Genomic DNA, 24,005 nt, shown 5'->3' on the forward strand with positions numbered 1-24,005 from the left:
TATATATATATACCAGAAAAATTTTCTATCTTCTATATAGAGAAATAATAGTTGATCATAATTGCCGGATAAGCGCAGTATGTTATTTTTTCTTATTAGGACTTAATTTTGTATTGTGAATTTATATAGAATTTATAATATATACATGACCAAGCATCTACGGAAACTGCATTCGAAACATCGCATTCATGACATGTTTTTGCTTAATATAACAGTGATAATGGAAATTATTGTGGTATTGCATATTCTTTCTACTGTATCGTGTTCATATTTAACTAAGATTTATTTTCATGCAATGATAAATTGTGATTTATAACTATATACTAAATATTTTGATTTTTTTTTCATTATGAAAAGTGTATGTTGAACGTAGTTATATATTGTATTGATGATAATAAAAATCATGTGAAAAATTTTTTAAAATTTTGACTAATATTATAATATAATCCAAATTTATAAATTATGTAATAAATATATTAATTAATATAATTAATTGTAACATATAACAATAACATGTAAATAAATATATTTACATGATATAAAAACGTTGCACGGCGTTATTGCAATATAGGCCTTAAAGTTTCCATTAATCTATTTTATTCTATCTATTTTATTGTATTCTATTTTATCTATTTTCCTTTGCCATTCTTTTTACTTTATTAAGTTTTTTATATAATTATTTTTCTTTATTTCTGATAATTTTATTTCAATTTTGCCAACGTAATTAAATGTAGTAAAATTTATAAAAAAAAATTATTAAAAAAGATTTAAAAAATATTTAATATTTTTTAATTTTATTTTTTTATTATTATTATTTTATTAAATATATCTTTTATTAAATATATAATTATATAAATGAATGTAAATTTTTATTTTGAACATGAATTGTGAACATAGTTTATGAATCAAATTTTATTATGTTGGTTGTAATGAATTTGAAAAGTAACAACATCCGTAACAGTTGAAACGTATATGGAACATTTTATTGTAAATATTATTATATCTTATATCTAGATGAAATTGATAATTTAAGAAATTTTTAATTTTAAATTAAAATTTAAAAATTAATACTTATTAATTAGTTGATTATTAATTAGTTAAAATGATTAAAGATTTTATTATTCCTATAAATAAGGATGAACTTTTACAAAATCGGAATGGACAATATTTTGTTGAAAAAATTGTTTCGATACGAATATTACCACAAGCTCTTGATGGTATGTTTCAAAAATTTTATATATTTTTATATTTATTAATAATATTGATTTTGTTTATAGAAGCTAAATCAGCACTTCAAATGAATGGAATCAATTTTATATTAGATCATTTTGATACATTTTTCTCTTTAATTGTTCATGGAAATAAAATTGAATTACCAATTATTATGCGTGGTTTTAGTAGAATTCATAAAGGTAAAAATATATATATATATATAATGTATATTTATTTATAAACATTGTTATTTAATTCCTATATAATTAACAAAATGTTTATTTTGATTATTATTTTAAAGCTATTGAAATATTAGTAAATGATTTGGAAAATATATTTGAAAATGGAAAAGAATTGGAAGAAGAAGATAGATTAAGATTTTTAAATATAAATAAAATGCTTACATATTTATTCTCTTGGCTTCTTTGTCATATAGATGATGAAATTTCTAAAGATGTAAATGATAAATATATAGGCAAGGTTTGTTTAATTAAAATAATTATATTTATTTTTTAATATTTTTATATTCATATTAATCTATTAATCTATTATTATTTTATAATTTTTTTTATATTGTTTTATGTAGCGTAAAAAATCAGCAAAATCAGATATAGAAGAAGAATGGGAAAGTGATAGAGAAAAAGCATTAGAACATATTTATAGATTATTACAATTACCATTACAAAAACTTTGGCAACCTCCTATTGTAGAAGATTCATTTATAATGTATGTTTGATATAAATATTTTAAAAATTATTTTAATTTTCAAAATATATAAAATTAACATACATACATAAAATATTTTTATTTTATATTTTATGTTATATATATTTTATTATTATATTATTTTATTATTATATATATTTTATATATTATATATATTTTAGATTATTCACTAAAGTGTGCTATAAAGTTTTAGAACAATGTAAAGATTCAAAATGTAAACATATACGAGAAACAATTTTTGAGGTAAATTTTTATAAATTTTTATTTCATTATATTATTTTTGAATTAATTTTCAAATTGTTTTAATTTTAATCTATTTAAAAAAGATTTTAGGAACTTCAGTTAAAAAATATAATCATGGTATAAGCTGTGTAATAAGAATTATTCAGGTATATAAATTCTTTTTAATAAATAAAGATTTTATTTAATATAAAAAAAAAAATCTATTGAATATATAAATTTTAGTTAGTAAAATTACATGATATACTAGCATCTCATATAGCTATTGGAATTATATATATGATTAAAAATTGTGGTTGTAATGGTTTAATAAAAGAAATAATGAAGGAGATTGATCAAAGTGAATTATCTGAACCTGATAGTCGTAATATATCAATATTTCTAGAAACTATTGCTGCTTCTGAACCAAATCTTATAATTCCTATTCTTGATGATGTAATGGATTATTTGGGTAGCGAGGTAAATTATTTTATATTAATAATCATATGTAATATATAAATATATACAATATATTTTCATTATATAATTATATGTTACTATTTTTAGCACTATACTATGAGAAATTGTACTATTAGTATTATATGTGAAGTTATACAAAAAGCATTGACTGGAGATGATCTTACACAAGAACAAAAAGTTCAACGTGATGAATGCCTTAATAGTTTGGAAGAACATATTCTTGATAATAATGCTTATGTTAGATCAAAAGTTTTGCAAGTTTGGCAACGTTTATGTTGTGAAGGAGCTATTCCATTAGCGAGGCAAGGAAGACTTTTAGCTGCTACTGCATTACGTTTAGAAGATAAAAGTGCAAGTGTACGAAAACAAGCATTACAATTAATGCGTGCTTTATTACAAAGCAATCCATTTGCTGCTACAGTGAGTAAAAAAAATTGTATTCGTTTATATTATTTTTTATATCGAATTATTTTTTTTATTAAATTCATAATTATATAGATTATATTTATATAAATTATTTATATATATTTATTTATATATATTAAATATATTTACAGTTAAATAAAATAGAAATATCTAAATCACTAGAAAAAGAAGAAATAAAACTTAGAAAGTTACAAACTGAAAGTGTTAGTAAAAGTGTTCGTGGTGATAATGAGAGATTAGAATTTTGGAATACTTTACTTCCAGAAATAAGGAAAGTATTAAAAGAAGTTATTAATAATGAAAAAAATACGGACATAGAATATGGTATTGTATATATATAAAATATATATATAGAATTTATATTTTAATACAAAAATATACATGATTATTAATTTTTATTTTATAAATTAGATAATGAAGATGAAGATATAAATACAGATACAGCATTTGAATATATAAGACAATTAATGTTAAAAGAAAAAATTTTTGAAGCAGTAACATATTTATGGAAAGTTTGTATAAAACTGAAGCAAAAACCAGATATAGAAAATCTTTCTCCTGAAGCAAAAGAAGAATGTTTATTCTTATTTTTATTAAAAACATTTATGGAATCTGAAAATAATTTAAATAATTTAAAAGAAAATATAGAAGAAAAACAATCAATAGAGGAAAACAAAGAAAAAGAAGAAATAATAGCAATAAAACGAGTTATAAATTATTTGAGAGTATGTTTTTATATATTTTATATTGATTTTAATAATTATTTAATTAAAAATTATATATTATATTATATTACAGCATTGTTTGGAATTTGCAACTGAATTAGAAATTGCTATACCTATGACAGAAAAGTTACTTTTTTCTACTACAGCAACCGATGCTATTGAATCATGCACTTTACTTGGAATTGCTTCTAAATTTGGCATAGTTGGATCTGCAGTTGCTATTCGTGATGCTTTGTTTCAAGTATTTCATCGTGATCAATCAGTTCGTAATAATATCGCGGTAGTATATAAAGATCTTTATTTAAATAAAAATGAGAATCAAAAATCAAAACGACAAAAAGCTCTTACATGTATGAGATCCTTAATTGATTTATTAAAGGAACTTCAACCAGGTCAAAGTCAAGCTTTAACTCAGCTTATTTTAATATGGTATAATAATAATGATATAGATAATGAAATGTTACAGGTATGAAATATATTATAATCTTAATTTTTTTTTATTATGTTAATTTAAAAATAGCTTTTAATAATTTTATATTATAAATATTTATAATATATTTATAATTTATTTAAATTTAGGTTTTATGGGAAACTTTTTCAATGAAATCACCAGACACAGATTCATTAGATAGTAGATCTGCTTTAATGTTATTAACAATGATAGCTCAAACTCAAAGTTGTATTATAAGTGATAATTTAGAAGTATTAATAAAAGTAGGATTTGGATCTAGAGCAAAAACTGATCTTTTATTAGCCAGAGACACATGTAGAGCATTGCTAATCATAAAACATAAAAATGATGATATTGAAAAATCATCTATTAGGTATATTAAATAAATATATATATATATTTAATATTATTATAATATATATTTAATTTTATATATATATATATATATATATATATATATATATAAATTATATAAATAATTAATGTCAAATATATTATTAGGTATCCCAATGATCATGAAATGTTTAAAGAAATTCTTTCCTTATTAATAGAAAATTTTATAAATATAGAAGAAGATGGATATATTTCATTTGCAACTGATGCAATTAATGCTATTTATCATGTAAGTATGATAACAATTCTATTTATTTGAATTGAATAAATATTTTAAAACAATATTTTATTTTATTTTATTTTATTTTATTTTATTTTATTTTATTTTATTTTATTTTATTTCATTTTATTTTATTTTATTTTATCTTATTTTATTTTATTTTATTTTAGTTAGCAAATCAGCCTGATCATTTAATGAAACAAGTGCTATCACAAGTGTGTATTCGAGGACATTTTAATAATGATTCAACTCAAAATACTGTTTCACTTTTTTTACTTTCTAAATTATTATATTTGATTGGACATATTGCAATCAAAGAAATGGTTCATTTAGATACATCAGTTTATAAAGAATTAAAACGAAGAGATATTGTACGAAATTTAAGAAAAGAAAAAAAATCAGATAAAAATGAAAAAGATGTAAATACAATTCAGAGATCAAAAATAGAGGTTTCTACTCCAAATAGTGCAAGACAAATAATTCTCAATAAAGAAGTATGTAATGATATTTAAAGTTTATTTATATATATTTATTATATATTTATTATATATTATTTATTCTATTATAATTATTCTAAAATAATAATAAATATTATATATTTAAAATATATTAAAATATAAATAATCAGTTTTATTTTTTATAGACAAGTTTAATTATGGAAGATAATGGAGAGGAAGCTGTAGAAGGAGCAACAATGGATTCAAATGCAGAATTTATAAATGAAATCCTTGAAAATCATGTTGTAACTGGAGATGGACTCTTAGTAAATTTTGTGTATGTTCATGATTTTAACATTTAGTGTAAATATTTAAATTATTTGTAATGTGAATATATTCCATTTTTAACATGATATTTTATAAGTAAAGCAATATACCAAGCACAAAGGATTAATATTTATATTATATTTTTTATTGTATTTGTATTTATATAATTATATATTTAAATTTTACTTTTATAATTCAATTTTTTTCAGTCCATTAGTGTTAGATGTATGTCAATATCATGATAAGTATAATAATGAAGATATACAAGCTGCTGGAGCTCTTGCTCTTAGTAAAATGATGACAGTGAGCTCCAGTTTTTGTGAAAAATCTTTACAACTTTTAATTACAATACTAGAACGTTCACCATATCCTGGTATTCGTGCTAATGTCCTTATTGGAATAAGTGATCTTACGACAAGATTTCCAAATCAGATTGAACCATGGATGAAACATGTTTATGGCAGGTATTTAAAAATATAAATAATCAATTTTATTATTTTAATCAATCACTTATAACTAATAATAGACTAATAAATAAATAATTTATAGACTCCGTGATGAAGATACAAATGTAAGACGTACATGTGTTCGAGTTTTATCAAGTCTTATAATGAGAGAAATGGTGCGCGTGAGAGGTCAAATATCAGAATTAGCTCTTTGTATAGTTGATAAAGATTCTCAAATTCGACAAGATGCAAAACAATTTTTTAAAGCACTTTCACAAAAAGGCAATGCTTTGTATAATGTAATGCCTGATATTTTATCTCGATTAACTGATCCTGATTTAGATATAAACGAATCAGATTTTCAAGAAATTTTGAAGTAAGTATTTTCTAAAATAAAATTAAAATATAATTAATGAAAATATATAAATATATAAAAATATGATAATTAAATGCAATTTAAAATATTTTCAGGCATATTTTGAATTTATTACAAAAAGAAAAACAAATTGATTCCATTATTGATAAAATTTGTGCTAGATTTAAATTGGCTACTACAGAAAGACAATGGCGTGATTTTGCATATTGTCTTTCACTTATGCAATTTAGTGTAAAAAGTAAATAAGAATATATATTTACTTGTATATTCATATTATACATATTCAAGATCATATTAAATATAATTTTTTTTATTATTAATTAATAAAATTTTATCTAGGTATACGTCATCTTATTGAAAGTTTACCTTTACTGAAAGATAAAATTCACCACAAGCAAGTTTTAAAAGCATTACAGTCTGTTATCGAACAAACAAAGAAAAAACCAAATACAAAAACAATATGTACAGAATTAGAAGAAAAAATAGAAGAACTTCTTAAAGGAACAGAAGATTCAAAAGAGGATAATACTGTGATAATGCCACCACCAGCAGTACCAAAATCAAGAAAACGTAATAAACGTGTAAGTAATAGTGAAGAAGAAGATGATAATATTGACAGTGATTCTGATTTAACATCAATAACGAAAAGTAAGTTTTTTTTTCACATAAAAATTTATTATTAAATTATATTTATTAACTGATACATAATTGTTTTAGCAAAAGGTTCTAAAAAAAGAAAATCGTGGGGATGCAAATCGAGTTCTAGTTCGGATTCAGATAATGATTTAACAATAAAAACTCCTAGAAAGCAACGTATATATTATTTTTTTTACTTAATTTTAATTTTATTACTTTGTTAATTAGATATTATTTTTATTATTATATCTAATTATTATTTCTTTTTATAATAGTTAAAGAAAATGCACCTGCACAGACCATAACAAGATCAAGTCGAAAAAAGCGCGTTAATTCAATTGCAGCTACACCATCATCATTACCAAAAAGAAATAAACAAGTAACACCCATGCGTATTCCGGAAAGATCTTCAGCACGTTTATCCCAATCACGAATGAGGAATTAAAATTTTTGTATATATTTAACATACAATTTTGTATTTTTTAATATTAGATTAAAAAAGAGAATATGAAGTAAGTGAAAAAATATATTTACAGTTTAATTATTAATTAAAATATTTTAATAATAAAATATAAAAATATATTTTATAATTTCTTTTTACTTTATAGCATTAAATAATGAATAATTAAATAATCATTAATTTTTTTTCATAAAAATTTTAAAGTATATTACTGTTATTTTAATCTTTTTTTTTTAATATTACAAAAATATAATAACTGGTATATAAAAATTAAAATATTATCATAGAAATATTTATTTTAATGAAATAATGAACACTTGATATAACATTTAAGTAATGAATGATAATATTATGTATCACATATATATTGCAACAAAAGAATTAAACATAAAAGTAATGTACATATATCAAATCACTATATGTAGATAACTCCAAAAATTTTATACATTTGTGGCTATTAGTAGTAAATAAAACACTATTTTATTATGCATTTGTGTACAATAAATATACTATGTAATATTGTACGTTATGAGAAAGACTAGTGTAAAAATCTTATATATTAAGTTTCATGTATCGTATTAAGGAAGAGATTTGCATTTAGCTATCGTTATACCAAATCACGACTAATACTACGTTTAAACGTCATAGAACGTACTTCTGTTCCAGGTTTTCCTGATTTACAAAGATTATTAGAATTAAGATTTGGAGTAGGACTTTGTGAAAGTGATGCTCTTTCGTCGTTAGTATTAGATTTTTCTCGTTCTAATCTTTGTTTACTAAACTTTCCCATTCCAGGACGATAAATCTCCATAGCAGGACGATCCTATTATTTTATAATAAAAAATATTTTTATAAATAATAGACATAAATATTAAATATCACTTTTAATATTTCAGTCAAAAATAATTATATACCTTATTTCTAATTCGACGTTCTAATCGTGGATCCTTTTTATCTTTTTCTTTATCTTCATTTTCAGTCTTCTGTAAATTATTTTGATCTCCTCCATCCAAAGATTTATGCCTTCTTAAACAATTTCCATCTCCTGTACCACCTTCCCCTCCACTTTCAAGTGAACTGCGTCTTTTTGTGACTTTTGAATCCTTTTTTTCTTCAGATTCATTATCTTCATTAGTTTCTTTATTAATATCTTCATTAGATTTTGATTTTTCAATATCTTTGTTACTTTCAATAGTAGATAATATAGTATCTGTAAATAATATATTTATATATATTTTAAAAATAAGATATTTATATAAAAATTATATTTACTTGTAATATTATAAAAGTTATACCTGATTTTTTCTGTTCTTTGATCTCATAATCTTGTACAGAATCTTCTATTAAAACTTTTTTTTCATTAATTTCTTGTTTCTCTTTTTCTTTACTGTTTTTAATATCTTCTTTATCATCCATAGATTCTTCATTTTCCTTAATATTTTCATATGAATCAACTTGAAATTCCTTTTTCTGAAATTCTTCATCCTCGCATCTTAATTTTACATTATTTTCTGTGTCAACATTAAAATCTACATTCTGTTTTTTGGTTTCTGCAAGTCTTTTTTTTTCTTGCCTCATTTTTTCATAACTTTTACCTCGTTTTTCTTCTATTTTTCGTTCCCTACAATCTTTAATATCTTCTTTGAAATCATATTTTCTATCATCTTTTCCATCAAATCTTCTATCATCTTTTATACCATCTCTTTCATCACGTCTTCCATATATCTTCTTATCCTCATGCCGTCTTTGATGTTTTATATCTTTATCTTTATTTCTATCTTCAATTCTTTCCCTGTATCCTTTTGTGATTGATTTAGAATCTCGATCACGTGATATCTTATCACGTAATTTATCGTCCTTTTTAATACGATTTTTTATATCTTTAGGCGAAAATTTATCCTTTTCTTCCCTATTTTCTTTATTATCTTTACACATTTCTTTATCAAGATCTTGATTTTTCAATACCTATAACAAAATTAAAATATTTATTTTAAGTAAAACATTTTTATTTTAATATTAACAGATTTTAATAGAGTTCAACATCATAATTTAAAGAATAAATTATAATAAAGCAACACAGAATTTTCACTTTTTTTTCTAAAAACAGTTTCTTTTACAAAATTTAATGTATACAAATTAAACGGTAATAAATTAATTACATCTTAATAAATGTATATAAATTTGGGATACAATATTAAATGGAAACAGTGTATAGCATTGAACTAAATCGCATAAGTGATGAATAAATCTTTAATCCTTATGACCTTTTAACATGCAGTAAATAAATACATAACATGAATTTCCCTGCTAATCATTTGCAGTTCCTATTTCATGAAGTTTTACGATATCCTGGCAATCCTGTTTCACAAGATTTAAAAGGATAAAGTTTATGATAATCAAACATAGCACTGCAACTTCTTGACTTTGATACTTCCATTGGTATTTGCATTTTCCAAGTTTTATGTAAATTAGTAAATTGAGATTTTGATAAAACAGAAAAATAATTTTTATTATTAATATAAGATGTGCATTTAGTGCATTTAGTGTTGTTATAAATATAATTATTTTTAATGTTACTCCAATGATTGTAATTATTTTTTCTGCAATTAGCATCTTTTTCTTTATAATTTTTTTCGTAAATATAAAATAATTTTCGTTGTTTATTAGTGTAATGCCAGCGTTCATTAACATAAGGCACACTTCTAACGCAATTTATATATACTTCAGTATTCTCATTTCTGTAAAACTGTTGAACATTTAAGGAATTTTTGTTAGCTTGGATCATGTTTGCAGTACCACTACCAGAAATGTCTTCTTTACATTCATGAGATACACTTAGATTTTCAGTAGGATGATCAAAAAATATATCTTCTGACTTGACAGTTGAGGAAGTAGAAAGGAAGGAATACTTGGTCTGATTATCTTCAATATTACATGCAGACTGTAGGGCGAAAAGGTTAGTATCAGCAAATACAGTAGAGAATATAATACTTAAAATGTAATATATATTGCGCGTGCGCTAAAAACAATTTTGATTACATATTTGCTTAATAAATTTTTTGTTCTATACTGTATTTGTCATATTTGAATTAGTTTACTTCCAATTAATCAAAAATGATAACTAAACACATTATAAGATGTAGTGTCACCTTAGATATGATAGGATCTTCCTTTGTTCGCCTCCGTTCTAGGTCTCTTCGTCGTCTCTCTTCACGTTTTTCATCTCTGAGACGTTGCTTTTCTTGTTTACGTTGTTTTACATATTCCAAAAGAGGAGTGGTTGTAATTTTTTTTGGTGTATCTATAACAGTAAAATAAATATATAAAATATATAAATTCATTATAGATAAACATTTACTATAACATATATAATAATTTATGATATAACATATCAGTTATTAAAAAATTACTTACTATCAGGTGGTTGATATGAGTATTCTGTTTTTGGTTGTGATATATTAGATTCAGCTTCTTGATTTTTACGAGTTTCTAAGAAGCTTATATAATAAGGATCTGATTCTATTGTACCACATTTTAAATCTTTCTTTTTTCCTGTTCTTTTTTTTGGTAATCTTTGAAAAGGTGCAAATTCTACTACAGCTGGATATTCTGTACCTTTAGAGTCGATAAATACATAATTATCAAATTTTTCTCTGAACATAAAAATATCCTGTTGTTCAACAAAGTTAATATAAGCACGGGCAAAAGCATATTGTCCCATAGACATATCAGCTTTCACAAAATAAAGATAATCATTTTCTGGCAATGGAGAAACCTGTTCTAGAAATTGTTCTTGAGTCATAGTTGGAGGTAATCTCCGTATTACTACCTATAAATATATATTTTAATTATTAATTAAATAATTATTAATTAATTATTAATTATATTTAAATTATACTTATTAATTAATATATATTTAGACATTTTTATAATGAATATAAAAATTTATATAAATCATCATCATTATCATATGAACATAACATTTTGTCATTTTTATTCAAAAAATAAGACAAAAAGATGTCACATGACATATAGTTATGACATTTTTATTTTCAATAATAAAGTCATATTTATTGTTATATAAAACATATTATTTGCTATTTTTTATCTTTCAGATATCTTTATCTAATACATACCAAATAAACATATTTTTATCATATCTTTTTATAAAATTATGTTATGAATGTTTCAAAAATCGAAAATTAAATTTCGATTTTTGTTTCATGAAGCACATAATATTGTATGTGGTTAAAAAATATTTTGTATAATTGATTACAGACTTCTAAATATCTAGCATCATTTTAGAAAAATATACCTTTGTCATAGGTCGGCATTTTTCTTTTTTACTATCTTTAACTTTTCCAACATCTGGAGAACTAGTTTGTGCCTCATTTTGTGCGGCAGTCTCAGACTGTTGTGTTTCTTCAGTCATTGTCATCTACATTTATTTAATTTCTTAATAAATCAAGTTTATTTTGTGTCAATTCGACACACACACTCTAATCAAAAATAATATTTAAAGCATGTAATTTTTCTTCGAGTCATCAAAATAAACGTTTCCGTTTACAAAGTTTTCGCGGCCATCTTGTTTCACTAAATCGTAAGAAAGCTATTGGATAGAGAAAAATAAACTTTCATTCATTGGGGAATTTTAAAATACATATATCTAGGGAAATCAAAAAAAAAAAAAATTTATATTTCTAAAATTATAATATTAAAAATTACGCTATCAAATTTGAATATTCAATTGTTTTTAATTAAAAATAGGGAAAATTTATCATAGAAATATATAAAATTATACGAAAATATTTAAAGTTCATAAAATAGTTTATTGTCTACATTTTAAATATTTAAAATGATCAATGACATTTATATTGCATAATAATTTACAATATAATTAACAATATTTTTTAAGACTAGTTATGATTTAATATTAAATTATGCAAAAAAGAGCATAATAATAGAAAATATATAAATGAATATATTTATATAAATATAATTTAATTATTTAATAAAAATTCATAGCCTTCTATAACTATCACGTTGTTGAGATTGAGATGCTGAAGTTAATGTTGAATAAATAAATGGTAAAATCGATGCTAATGCTAAACAAAGACCTATTACTGGTCGATACCATACCCAAGCAAAACCAATCACTAATAGACTAATAGACATTGATACAGACATTGTTAAAGATTCAACTGCAATAATTCCACATAAGAATGTTGAATTTAGAATTACAGTTCTTAATATATTTGCTAAACATGTTGCTGCCAAAAATAAAACTAACCAGCCAAGTCCTCTGAAATAGTTAATAATTTTATGAAAAAGAAAAGAAAAAATATTTATAAATATTTATAAAAAAGAAAAGAAATATTAGAATGCATTATTTAAATTTAAAAAAAAAATTACCTAATACTCCATGTACGCCAATAATTGTGTACATGTTCAGAATGAAACATTTGATCTACTGACATTTTATGCCTCCTTTGAAGTAAAATTTCTTCTCCATGTGATGTAATATATGGTACAATAGTTCCTTTTTGCAACATACCAACTATAGAATATATATCTCCTCCTTTTCCTGCATAGGAGAATTGTATACGTATATCACCTACCTATAAATAAATGTGTGAATGTGTATATATATTGTTTAATTTAATATATTAGTATATTATAATTTACTAATTAATATATGTAATTATATAAAATTATATGTATAATTTATATATAATTTTAAATAATAACCTTAGGTTTCCATAAATTAGAACTATGATAATATAAACCAGAGTGCATTTTAATATCTTTACGTTCAGGTCTTTCATCACTAGTAACTTCTACAAAATCATTAAATTTTTTTTTCAATTCAATCCCAAATATAAATGCACCAATCTTAACTTCATCTGCAACTTGCACTTGACTTTTAATAGGCATTTCTTTTGGATTATGATGACCAGTTCTAATATAAAAATGATCTGAATCAACAAGTTTATCTTTCCATTCTGTTGTGTAATAATAATGTTTTTCTTCTTCTGTCACGCCTCCAAAACTAATATACAAAATTATAAATTATAGAATTGATTTATGATGAAAATATGTTTTATAATTTACCTTCTTTCTTCTTCTATCTCAACCCATTGATACATTTGCACTCTTCGTTTTAATTTTACACTTGATACAATTACACCATAATCAGGTTCAGTTAAGGGTTCTGATATTTTTAATGGACCTGATAAATGTATTAAACGACCTTCATATTCAGGTAATAATTTTAGTGCATTTGGAAGTATAGCTACATTACGCAAAGCTTCATCCAAAGAATGTGCTACTTTCACTGCTCTTCCCTGTAATATTATTTAATCAAAAATTTTCTTTCTTAATTAATAATGAAATATTTACAAACCTCATTCCAAAATAAAAGACACATGCCAGTTGCAAACATAATAAGTCCAATAATAGCAGTTAACCATGATTCTCTAAATTGTTCAGAAACTGTCATTGGAATATTTACAGGAGGAGGTTGCCTTCCATTAACTCGATTTTGATGAATAGGTTCAGTATTTGCCCTTTGGGGCTGTCCATTTTGCTAAAGCAAATAATCTTTTATTTAAATTATTTAAATTATATAATAATATTAAATATTATAACAATATTATAAAATATGTTAGATATATATTAAAATATTAAGAATATTTAGAAAAAATCAGAAAATTAAAAAAAAATTTAAGCGAAAAAGGAATATTAAAATTAATTATGCTTACATTTGCACGATACATTTTAATAGATTACATTATATGAAATAATAATATTTAATTGTTTGTTGACACTAATATTTAAAATACCATTTTATTTCACATAATTTCAGATAAATATGTAATAATATAATTCAAAGTGTATACATTTTAATCTTTGTTCATGAACTAATGTTCAAAATTAGATTATGAATATGTATTGCTCAATTAATTTGAGCATTGCATAAAATATATTTCAGTTCATGCAATGTGTAAATCTTTGCTTTAATTTTAATGATATTATGAATCACGTGCAAGGGCGTAAAAAATTATAATGATATTTGATCTACTTTATTGCTTATTGTATACAAGCCATGTTAATTCAACAAAACTTTTATTTTTTTTCAATTCCTTATTATTTGATAAGGTCGTTACGCATTACATCTCAGTGTAGCCATCTTGGATTTTTAAAAAACCGTACAGAAAAGTTGAAAATTCAGAATTTTAGATCTATGCATAGATTTTTTATAAATATAAATTATAAAATTAATATATACACATATATAAAATACACACATATTAATATATTTATAAAACATTTTTAAAAAATCGATTTTAGAGATTATGAAAAAAAAACATGAAAGTTATAAAAAAACATATAAAAATATCGATATTTATTTATTAAGTTGTAAGTAATTTAAAATTAAATGATGTAAGAATAAAATGGGACAACGGAAACAATGGCTCTTATTTATATTTTATTTATGTTGTCTAACAAATTTCAATTGCTTATAACTTAATTAAATATTATTAAATCACATTTTTGTATATCAACTTTTATATTTTGGTTTCTAAAATTAATTTTTCAAAAATATTATATATATGAATATTAACATCTTGTATATATTTTATTAATTATATTTCTATAATGGAGTATTAAAATTGATTATTTACAAGTTTTTAAAAAATTGTTATAAAGAAAAATTCATAAAAGTGACAATAGCGCCCTCATCTATCACCTATCATCTTATTTGATCTTAATATTTAGATCAGTATTTGCAGAGAGTTGAAAGTGGAGTGATTGTCATTATTCTGTAGTAATATTGTTATAAAATTATAAAGTTTACAAATTTTTTGATAATAAAATCGTTTAAGATTATTATTATATATTAATAATCAACATAGACAATAAGTTTATAAAATTTTATTTCTCTAGATATTTTAAAAAAATAGAAAATTATATAAAATTTTATTAATTATAATATTGTATTATATTTAAATTTCAAAAAATAATAATAAATAGTATTAATGAAATTAATTTTTTTGGAAAATAAATATAAAATCAAAATTCTAATATAATAAAAAATAAATTATAATTCAAAATTATAAACATTTTAAAAATTTGAAAATATAAAAATAATAAAATCAATTGATTATATTTATAATTTTTATATAATATAATAATATATGTATTTTAAATAATTTGAAAATAATAAATTATAATATGTGATAAATACATTAGCATGTGAAAAAAAAATATGTTGAAAGAAAAAACAGAAAATATTGAAAATAACAAATATATTTCAAAAAATAAAATCAAAACAAAGAAGAAAAATATGTTATTAATATGAAGTGGATAATAATTTCATGTATTTTGTGCATATTTGGTTGTTTTAAAGAGTTCAGACCTTCAGAGTCTTTTGTAACTAATTATTTGACAGGACCATGGAAAAATTTTACAGATGATCAAGTAAATATGTTATATGTAATAATCATGTTTGATTATAAAAATTAATAAATATGTTTATTTATTTTAAAAATAAAATAAATTTTATATATATTCTTGATTTTTTTATTTTTAATAATCATTAAATTATATAACATATTTATGATATAAAATTTTAAGATTAAGATTAAGATTATCATTATTTTTTTAGGTAAATGAAGAAATATTTCCTGTTTCCACATATTCATATTTTGCAACATTAGTTATTATATTTTTGATAACAGATTTTTTAAGATATAAGCCTATTATTATCTTATGTGGTATTTCTGGAGCTATTACTTTTCTTTTAATAATACTTGGACAAGATGTTTTAACTATGCAAATTTTAGAATTTTTTTATGGCTTATTTTTTTCCACAGAAGTAGCATATTATACATATATTTATGCTAAAGTTGATAAAAAACATTATCAAGAAGTAACTAGTCATACAAAAGCAGCATCATTATTTGGTCGCTGTATGGCTGGTATTGTTGCACAATTAACAGTATCTTTTGATATATTAGATTATCACCAATTAAATTACATTACATTAGCAGGTAATTATTTTTGTTCATATATTTATTTAAATTTCCAATGAAATTAAAATTACAATTTTCATATTAATATGAAATAATAAAAATGATATATTATAATGATATTAAACTTTATTTATAATTAAATAAAAAAATTCTTTTATTTTTGCTAAATATTACATTTTACAAAATTAAAAAAAATAATTTACAAAGAATGTATATAATTAACTTTATTTTTAATTTTATTTTATTTACTTAATATTATATATCTATTCTACTTAAAAATAATAAAAATTATAATTGTTGAATTAAATTTTGAATTCATCAAATGAATTTGTATTTTTCAGTTCTTATATTTGCAACATTGTGGGCATTTTTTTTACCTTCAGTTCCTCAATCCATTTATTTTCATAGAAAAGATGATAATCATATTTCTTTAACGCATAAGGAAGATATTGTACTGCAACAAAATAATGTTAATCAAATATTTCAAAGATCTGAACAATCTAAGGAATATTCTTCTTCTAGATTAAATATTTCATTGATATATAAAGTTAAAAAAGCTTATATTTTATTGTGGAAAGATTTTTTAGGAGCATATTCAAATAGCCATGTAATAAAATGGTCAATATGGTGGTCATTTTCTACTTGTGGATACTTACAAGTTATTAGTTATATACAATTATTATGGAAAACTGCAGTATTACCTGAAGATAAAATTTATAATGGAGCTATAGATTTCTTATATACAATTATAGGTGAACAAATAAATTTATATAATTTATTAGTTTAAAAATGAAATAAAATAATATAATGAATAATAAATAATAATAATAATAATATGCTACTTTAAATTATATACAAATAAGATTCAATATAGTTGTAATTTTTTTAAGTAAATTTTTTATTATCTAAACATTTTATATATTTATATAATTTTAATATAATAATTATATATTAGATAATTAAGTTTATATAATAAGAATTATAATATTCTTATTTTTATAAATTAGGTACAATCACTGTTTTCTGTATTGGAAAGATGCCATTAAATTGGTCTTTAATTGGAGATGTACTAGTATCATTTATGTCATTTGTGGAAGGTAGTTTGTTAGTGCTATCTTCATTTAATTACAATATTTGGTTATTATATGCTGCGTACATAATATTTGGAAACATTTATCATATAATGGTTACCATTGCAAGGTTTAGTTTCATATAAAATTATTTATTAAAAATAATTAATAAATATTATAATTTTATATGTACAATTTGTAGCTTTGAAGTTGCAAAATGTATATCAGAAGATAGTTATGGTTTAATATTTGGTGTGAATACCTTTTTTGCATTATTATTGCAAAGTTTATTAACAGCTATAGTAGTAAATGGAAATTTAAAATTAGATCTAAGATCACAGGTAAGACTGTTATTTAAATATTAATTAAAAATATGTATTATAATTATATAAATTATAATAATAGGACTCATAAAAATACATATGTAAAAAAGATTTTAATAAATATTAGATTGAGAATTTATATCAATATTTTATATTAGAATTATTATATTTGATATTATTTGATTTATTTTCTATATTTGTTTTTTAGTTATTTGTTTAAAATAATTTTCTATTTATTAAATTTAATTATTAATTTTATATGCATTGTGAATATATGATTTAATAGTTATATTTTATTTATTAGTGTATTACAACTTATAATAATTATTAACTTCCACAAGTGTCATATTTGATGATGCAATTATTTGTACAATGTTAATGTTTTTGAATTTTAACAGCAATATTGAATTATTATTTAATAATATTAATTTAATATAGTGTAAAATTTAATAAATTATATTTTTTATAATACAAATTATCAGAAGATTTCTGATAAGATTTCTAAAAATTTTCTCAAGTATTTACAGAATAAAAAAATTGTATATGATGATCATTAATTTATTTGAAGAATACGAAATAATATATAAAATCTTTTTAATATTTCAATTTCATAGATACAATTCATACATTCTTTCATATTGATATTTATATATATATCATTTATATTGATTTTGATGTGATATATTTTATAAAAAAGGTGTTAATTCTATCAATTAATTTAAATTAATTTTGTTTTTTCATATTTTTTATAAACAAAAATACGTTTTTTGCAATAAAACCAATCCCAATTTATTAGAATAATTATTAATTTTACAATTTATTACAATTGATTGTAATAATATATTTCATTCAAGCTGCGTGAATTACCGGTACATCGAAACTTGTGCATCTCTTATAAAATATCTCGTAATAAAAGTAAATAATCATTTGTTACATTAATAAAAAATTATTGTATTTTTTAAAACATCGTTAAAATGCATAATATAACATTGCATTTAAAACAAATTTTTTTTGAAAATTATTTTTGCATATTAGATCTATTTTACTGTAGCATATATATAATTATTTTATTTTTTTATAAAATTGTTTATTTTTCTGATTTATTGAATTTTTTTTAATATAAATAAATATATTGAAATAATTTAATAAGAAACAAAAAAATATATATGATATTTAATAATTGGCTATATTTGATTATTATAAAAAATGGTATCATAAAATGATGAATTAAAAAAACTTTAATATTAACAAACAACTTTTCAAATACATATTGATTAAAATTTTTACATTTCTTTTTATGAGTTCTATTAATGAATTAAATTTTTATCTGTAATATTACAGTATCTTACTATATATTTTTTTTCAGTATTTTGTTTATGGTGGTTATTTTATTGTTATATCAATATTTTATATAATAATAGGTATCATAAATATTATACAACATTGTAAGAAAGGTATAGGTTTTAAAATATGGAAAAATACTCGCAGAGGTATTGAAGATTAAATAATTTAGTAAAATTATTAAATTATAATTTATATTGTAATTTTTAAAAATATAACGAATAAAAATTTATTTTGAAAATTTATAACAGGGTCATTTAGATATATGATAATTAAAAATAGTTTATCAAATTGCAATATCAGTTTTTATAATATAAATTTTAAAAAATTTTAATTAATTTTAATTATATTTTTAATAACTTTAAATATCAAAAATATCAAATGAATTTTTTAATTTGAACATCTAGTTGATTTTGACTATTATCATGTATTATCATATATCAATATTGATAAAACTTATATATTATTATTTTAATATTATCCATTTCTAATTTTTTTTTTACATTATGTATATTATGTTATAATATGAAATAAAGAAAACTACTAAATTAGATGGTAAATTAATAAAAATTAATAAAAAAATACGATGGAAAATATATAAGCACATTATAAAAATATATATTTTTAAATTGTGGTGTATGATTATGTATAAATATAAATGACAAATATATGTACATCTAAGAAATATAAAAAAATATATAAATTTTATTCTTTATTAAAAAATGTTTTTATAAGACTTTTTAAGAATTTTTAATATTCTTTTTCCATTCTTTTCCAATTATCCTTATACTTCAATTTAGATAATATTTTATTCTTCTTTTGTGGTAATTAACAGTAATTTTACTTTATCCAAAACAGATTCTCTACATTTCTGAAAAAATAAAATAATTCTTTATAATAAAAATTTTTTTTATTTAATTTATTTAAGTTACTTTTCTTTTCTTATTGTTTAGAAAATTATTTACAGACGAGAACGTTTGAAACAAGCATCTTCCCAATTCGCGACGAGGATTTGCATTCTTATTAAAATGTTTGAATAATTTCCACCATATTAAACAATCTTGTATACTTTGTTTGAATTCCTGATTGAATATATCATCCATTGTATCATTTCGTATTATAGATATAACAGATTTCATTGATTCATTTTCGATAACTTTCGAAAACATACAAGGATAATTGTTACAATCGCTTATATGTGACTGTAATTTATCCAATAATAATGTATCCTTTAAGCAAATTTGTAGCATCTGCATAAAAAATTAAAAAATGATAATCAGTATATAAAGAATTGTAATTTTTAAAATTTTTTTATGTATCTATATTTATTTAAATATTTTATATTTTTATTTTTAAATATTATATTTACAAATAAATTATTCATATGCAATTATAAATAAATTACATATATATATTTTTATGTATACTATCTCAAATAATACAAAATTTATACGATCAATAATAATGTTATATAGATTTACATCTAGCATGCATATACATACATATATGTATAGATGTATTTACCCAATTTGGTGAAATAAGTACAGGATATATTTCATAAAGGCTTCTATTTGATTTATCAAGATATATTAAATTTGTATTAACATCTTGTGCCATAGCCGCATTCGAAATTTTAGAAATATATAATGATAAGATTAATGGTACTTCTATGTCACACAATTACACAAAATTATGATAAGTTCTTCAAATAATATTTGAAAGGTTATTTAATATCGATAATTATATACTTACTATGATGATATAAAAATATTATACTCAATAATGTTATTAACATTATAAAAATATTTCTTAAGGTTTGAAAATTTTTTCATGGAATTAGTAATTGTAGACAAACAAATAAATAATAAACTATATATATAAAAAAATATTGATTTTTATTAAAATCTAATCGATTTAAATTTAGTATGTAAATTATGTAGTATGTAATATCGAGTAAATTCATTCAATTAATAGGAAAATATTTATAATCAAAAAATTTTCAATTGATAATATAGGTATAACTATTTTATTTATTAGAATGCAATATGATTATTTCAGGTATTTAAAATTAAATTTAGATTATAATAAATTTAGATAAATTTAATATGAGTATTTTTTTTAAATGTTAATTTTAAAACAATATAATGAATAAAATATTATAATAAAAATGTTATTTTATATATTAATTTTGTAAAAGTGATACTTATATTTTGAAACACTGAATTATTTTTTATTTTTTTTTATATCTTTTTAAAGATGTGTCAGTTATCAGTAAAAGTAATTTAATGAAATGCATGTTAAAAAAAGATTGTATTACATTAGTTTTTTGATTGCATCGAGAACGATAGATTCGCAAGCTTTTGTAACTTGTTGCGTTAAACATGACCCTATTTCTTGAAGAGAAGATAATTCCTTTCGATCTCCTGCTAAAGGATATTCTTCTAAATTATTGATGGGAGGATTTTTCACCATTGTTAAACGCAATCGATTAAGTTTGGATTCTTCTTCCGGATTTAACGATTCTAGAAAATCGATTTTTATATAATAATTACATAGAAATTTTCTGATTAAAAGATTAAAATTATTTTATTTTTTTTATATATAAATGATATTGGAAATTATTAAGTGAATAATTATAAGAATAATTTAATATGAATATATTTTAAATTTTTAAATATGAAAAGTTTAAAAATTAATTAATTAATAATAAATTATAATATCAAAAATAATGATATTATTATTATTATTATTATTATTATTATTATTATTATTATTATTATTATTATATTTATATATATATTCAATTATTATTGAATAAATTTTTTTTAATTTATATTAGACTCATATACATAATTAAATAATTATTATAAGATTATTTAATTTATTGTTATCTTATTTATTATATTATTTTTTTACTATTTATTATACTTTTATTTTCAAGTTCTGTAATCTTGTTCGTCAATTTTTGTCGAATAGCTTGCACTTTTTTAACTGCTCGTCTCTTTTTTTTTATTTCCTCATCATGTATCTTTTCCATTTTTTTTTTTAAATTTTTCTGTGTTATTTTCGAATCTGCCGAATCTTTACTTTTTTTTGATCTTTTTTCCCTATTCTTTATCTTATAATAAAAAGATAAAAAGAAACATTATACAAAATTGTACATTTTTAAAAAAAATTAATTTAAGTTATTGATCGACTCACATTAATATTCAATCGCATTTGAGTTAATCTATTATTCTGAAATTGTTTATACTTTTGCCATAATTTGCCACAAATTTCGGCTGCATGAAGCATTTTTGATCTTAATCCGCGATTCGAAAGAGTTTGAAATAAAGAGACAATTTTTCCCATATTATAATCATCTCGTCCTCCACCCTGTAAAAAAATTATTTATTTTAAAAATTTATTTACAATTAATAAAAAGATTATTTATATATTGATTATATAAAAATATTTCTTTTATAAGTTAAACATTTTTATAAAAAAATAAAAAAAGAACATCAACAGTAATATTGATTTTTTTGTTTAATAATTTTTTTAATAAAAAAAAACAAAAATTTGTTATTTATTTTTGAAAAACTCATAAAATCTATTTTATATAATAAATAAATCCAAGTTTTACGAAATAATAAGTGTTTAATAAAACAAAATATTCATAAAATATATAAAATATTCGAAATAAAGAATTCTTTTTATATTTAGAAAATGAAACAAGTACTTGAATTCTATTTTTTTAATCATATTTTTTAAAATATGAATTTGCATAAAAATCTGAAATCTATTTATAAATTACAAATATTCTATCCACGAATATTGATTTTTACCAACTCGATAAATGTGCAGTCCCAATCAGTACCATCATATTGGCATTGCATAGTTGCTTTTTCAACATCTTCAGTTATCTCAGTATGTTTCATACAATATGTAAGGACCCAACTTTGAGGTATATTGATGACAGGTAAGATTCTCCAAATTTTATTTGTAATATTCTCTAACATATTCAATGAGCTTTTATTGGTAGGTACTTCCTTGAGTTCCATATCCGGAGGAAGCGTCGTCTCAGTAGGATCTTCATTATTCTGAAATAAAGAATTAATTTACATTAGATTTTAATAACAAATTGTTAATTAATTTTTAATTATTAAAAAATCATAAAGTTAACTTCTAATTTTTTCGGATGATTATAGTTTTTGACAGATTTGAAAAATATAAATATCACACATGTGATAAAAATTATATGTTTTAGCATGGAAAGATAGAATTCTTGAAAAATATTTGTACATGATGTACAAGAAACATTGCATTAAATAATGATATATTTAGTTAAATTTTAATACGATTATTTAAAATGTTACGAATTAGAAAATATCTAGGTTATTAATTATTATTTAAATTACGTAACGAAGTTACATATTCTTGATTATTATCGATTATTTGTATATAATATTGAATCAGCAATTTCGCAATAAATATCGCAATAAATATAATTGCTAGGGAAATAAAGAAAAACTTTCATTAGTAAAAAATTATAATTATTATAATTTCATTGAACTTAATTGTATTAAGATAATTTCCATTTTTGATTAAATAAATATTTTATTATCAATTAAATTCGGAATTTTTGTTTAGAATATTCTATTATATTATACAAATTTGGAAATTTTTTTTTTTAAATAAATTTAAATAAATCAAAGTTGCTATT

The 24,005-nt window shown here is 20.6% G+C and overlaps 5 protein-coding genes across 9 annotated transcripts; 2 read left to right on the top strand and 3 right to left on the bottom strand.

The window, feature by feature from the left end:
- The first annotated feature begins 3 nt into the window (after positions 1–3).
- On the top strand, positions 4–7,607 carry LOC412035 (condensin complex subunit 1). 4 transcript variants are annotated; one of them, XM_026443271.1, is made up of 22 exons: positions 4–235; positions 1,136–1,217; positions 1,278–1,412; positions 1,514–1,692; positions 1,799–1,938; positions 2,100–2,181; positions 2,265–2,327; positions 2,404–2,637; positions 2,725–3,057; positions 3,195–3,387; positions 3,475–3,788; positions 3,862–4,254; positions 4,368–4,612; positions 4,741–4,861; positions 5,023–5,346; positions 5,496–5,626; positions 5,826–6,080; positions 6,166–6,438; positions 6,534–6,676; positions 6,778–7,086; positions 7,156–7,251; positions 7,350–7,607. In XM_026443271.1, the coding sequence occupies exons 1-22, from the start codon at positions 146–148 to the stop codon at positions 7,517–7,519; spliced, it is 4,305 nt and encodes a 1,434-aa protein (XP_026299056.1). In that variant the 5' UTR covers positions 4–145; the 3' UTR covers positions 7,520–7,607. The 4 variants fall into 4 exon arrangements, with proteins under 4 accessions (XP_026299056.1, XP_026299059.1, XP_026299058.1 ...); XM_026443273.1 differs by having other exon boundaries at positions 69–235; positions 1,113–1,217; XM_026443272.1 differs by lacking the exon at positions 4–235 and adding an exon at positions 958–987.
- Positions 7,608–7,989: 382 nt separating this feature from the next.
- LOC552225 (regulator of nonsense transcripts 3B) lies at positions 7,990–12,136 on the bottom strand. The gene is made up of 6 exons (XM_003250029.4): positions 11,850–12,136; positions 10,949–11,363; positions 10,684–10,835; positions 8,830–9,499; positions 8,449–8,744; positions 7,990–8,357 (listed from the first exon to the last, which is right to left on the bottom strand). Exons 1-6 carry the CDS (start codon positions 11,970–11,972, stop codon positions 8,142–8,144), a joined length of 1,872 nt encoding a protein of 623 aa, XP_003250077.1. The 5' UTR covers positions 11,973–12,136; the 3' UTR covers positions 7,990–8,141.
- Positions 12,137–12,473: 337 nt separating this feature from the next.
- On the bottom strand, positions 12,474–14,735 carry LOC552246 (transmembrane protein 43 homolog). Of its 2 annotated transcripts, none has more exons than XM_006562360.3 (6): positions 14,296–14,735; positions 13,938–14,120; positions 13,646–13,878; positions 13,283–13,493; positions 12,947–13,152; positions 12,474–12,836 (listed from the first exon to the last, which is right to left on the bottom strand). In XM_006562360.3, exons 1-6 carry the CDS (start codon positions 14,308–14,310, stop codon positions 12,554–12,556), a joined length of 1,131 nt encoding a protein of 376 aa, XP_006562423.1. In that variant the 5' UTR covers positions 14,311–14,735; the 3' UTR covers positions 12,474–12,553. The 2 variants fall into 2 exon arrangements, with proteins under 2 accessions (XP_006562423.1, XP_624625.1); XM_624622.5 differs by having other exon boundaries at positions 12,477–12,836; positions 13,283–13,583; positions 14,296–14,733.
- A 1,157-nt stretch (positions 14,736–15,892) lies between these two features.
- Positions 15,893–19,527, top strand: LOC412431 (thiamine transporter 2). The gene is made up of 6 exons (XM_006562361.3): positions 15,893–16,015; positions 16,203–16,587; positions 16,911–17,321; positions 17,577–17,769; positions 17,842–17,980; positions 19,329–19,527. The coding sequence occupies exons 1-6, from the start codon at positions 15,893–15,895 to the stop codon at positions 19,464–19,466; spliced, it is 1,389 nt and encodes a 462-aa protein (XP_006562424.1). The 3' UTR covers positions 19,467–19,527.
- A 584-nt stretch (positions 19,528–20,111) lies between these two features.
- LOC102654025 lies at positions 20,112–20,991 on the bottom strand. Its single transcript, XM_006562367.3, has 3 exons — positions 20,828–20,991; positions 20,269–20,553; positions 20,112–20,174 (listed from the first exon to the last, which is right to left on the bottom strand). The coding sequence occupies exons 1-3, from the start codon at positions 20,918–20,920 to the stop codon at positions 20,112–20,114; spliced, it is 441 nt and encodes a 146-aa protein (XP_006562430.2). The 5' UTR covers positions 20,921–20,991.
- Positions 20,992–24,005: the final 3,014 nt, after the last annotated feature.

This window comes from Apis mellifera, linkage group LG10 (assembly GCF_003254395.2).
Source record: "Apis mellifera strain DH4 linkage group LG10, Amel_HAv3.1, whole genome shotgun sequence".
NCBI classification, from domain to species: domain Eukaryota; kingdom Metazoa; phylum Arthropoda; class Insecta; order Hymenoptera; family Apidae; genus Apis; species Apis mellifera.